The sequence below is a fragment of the Penaeus monodon genome, chromosome 33 (genome assembly GCF_015228065.2).
Source record: "Penaeus monodon isolate SGIC_2016 chromosome 33, NSTDA_Pmon_1, whole genome shotgun sequence".
Lineage (NCBI taxonomy): Eukaryota > Metazoa > Arthropoda > Malacostraca > Decapoda > Penaeidae > Penaeus > Penaeus monodon.
The window spans coordinates 31,292,052-31,292,401 of record NC_051418.1 but is presented as its reverse complement, the minus strand read 5'-3'; the positions used below and the strand labels follow the sequence as shown (position 1 = coordinate 31,292,401).

General features: G+C 42.0%; 1 protein-coding gene across 1 annotated transcript in view; it reads left to right on the top strand.

Annotated features, from left to right (window-relative positions):
- Positions 1–350, top strand: part of LOC119594380 (C-Jun-amino-terminal kinase-interacting protein 4-like) — a gene marked incomplete in the record, with an annotated part of 97,279 nt that overhangs the window by 63,965 nt on the left and 32,964 nt on the right. Inside the window, 1 exon segment of the mRNA XM_037943442.1 lies at positions 38–129. Within this exon segment, the coding sequence (XP_037799370.1) occupies positions 38–129 (92 nt within the window).

Sequence of the window (350 nt, the reverse complement as noted above, 5' to 3'; positions counted from 1 at the left end):
AATGATAATCCAGAATCTTGCATTTTGTCTCCGGCAGAGAGGAGCGAACAGGCAACACCTTATATCAGGAATTGCAGTTCCAGGAGCCAGATGCCTTGGCAGAGATGGATGAAGGAGCTGACATTACAGGTAGGACTTGCTCCTTTACCCTTTTCTCTTTTGTATTTTATCAGGTTTAGGATCATTCAACAGAACTTAGTGGCTCTTGTATATTGTACAGATAACCCTAGGTCATTTTCCAATTTGATTGTCATCTTGTAGAAACTGCACCAGCCATTAGAAGGAGTAGCCTGAAGTAGGTTAGGGTCAAATTGATCCATTTGGTAATAAGGAGAGGATACACAAGCGCT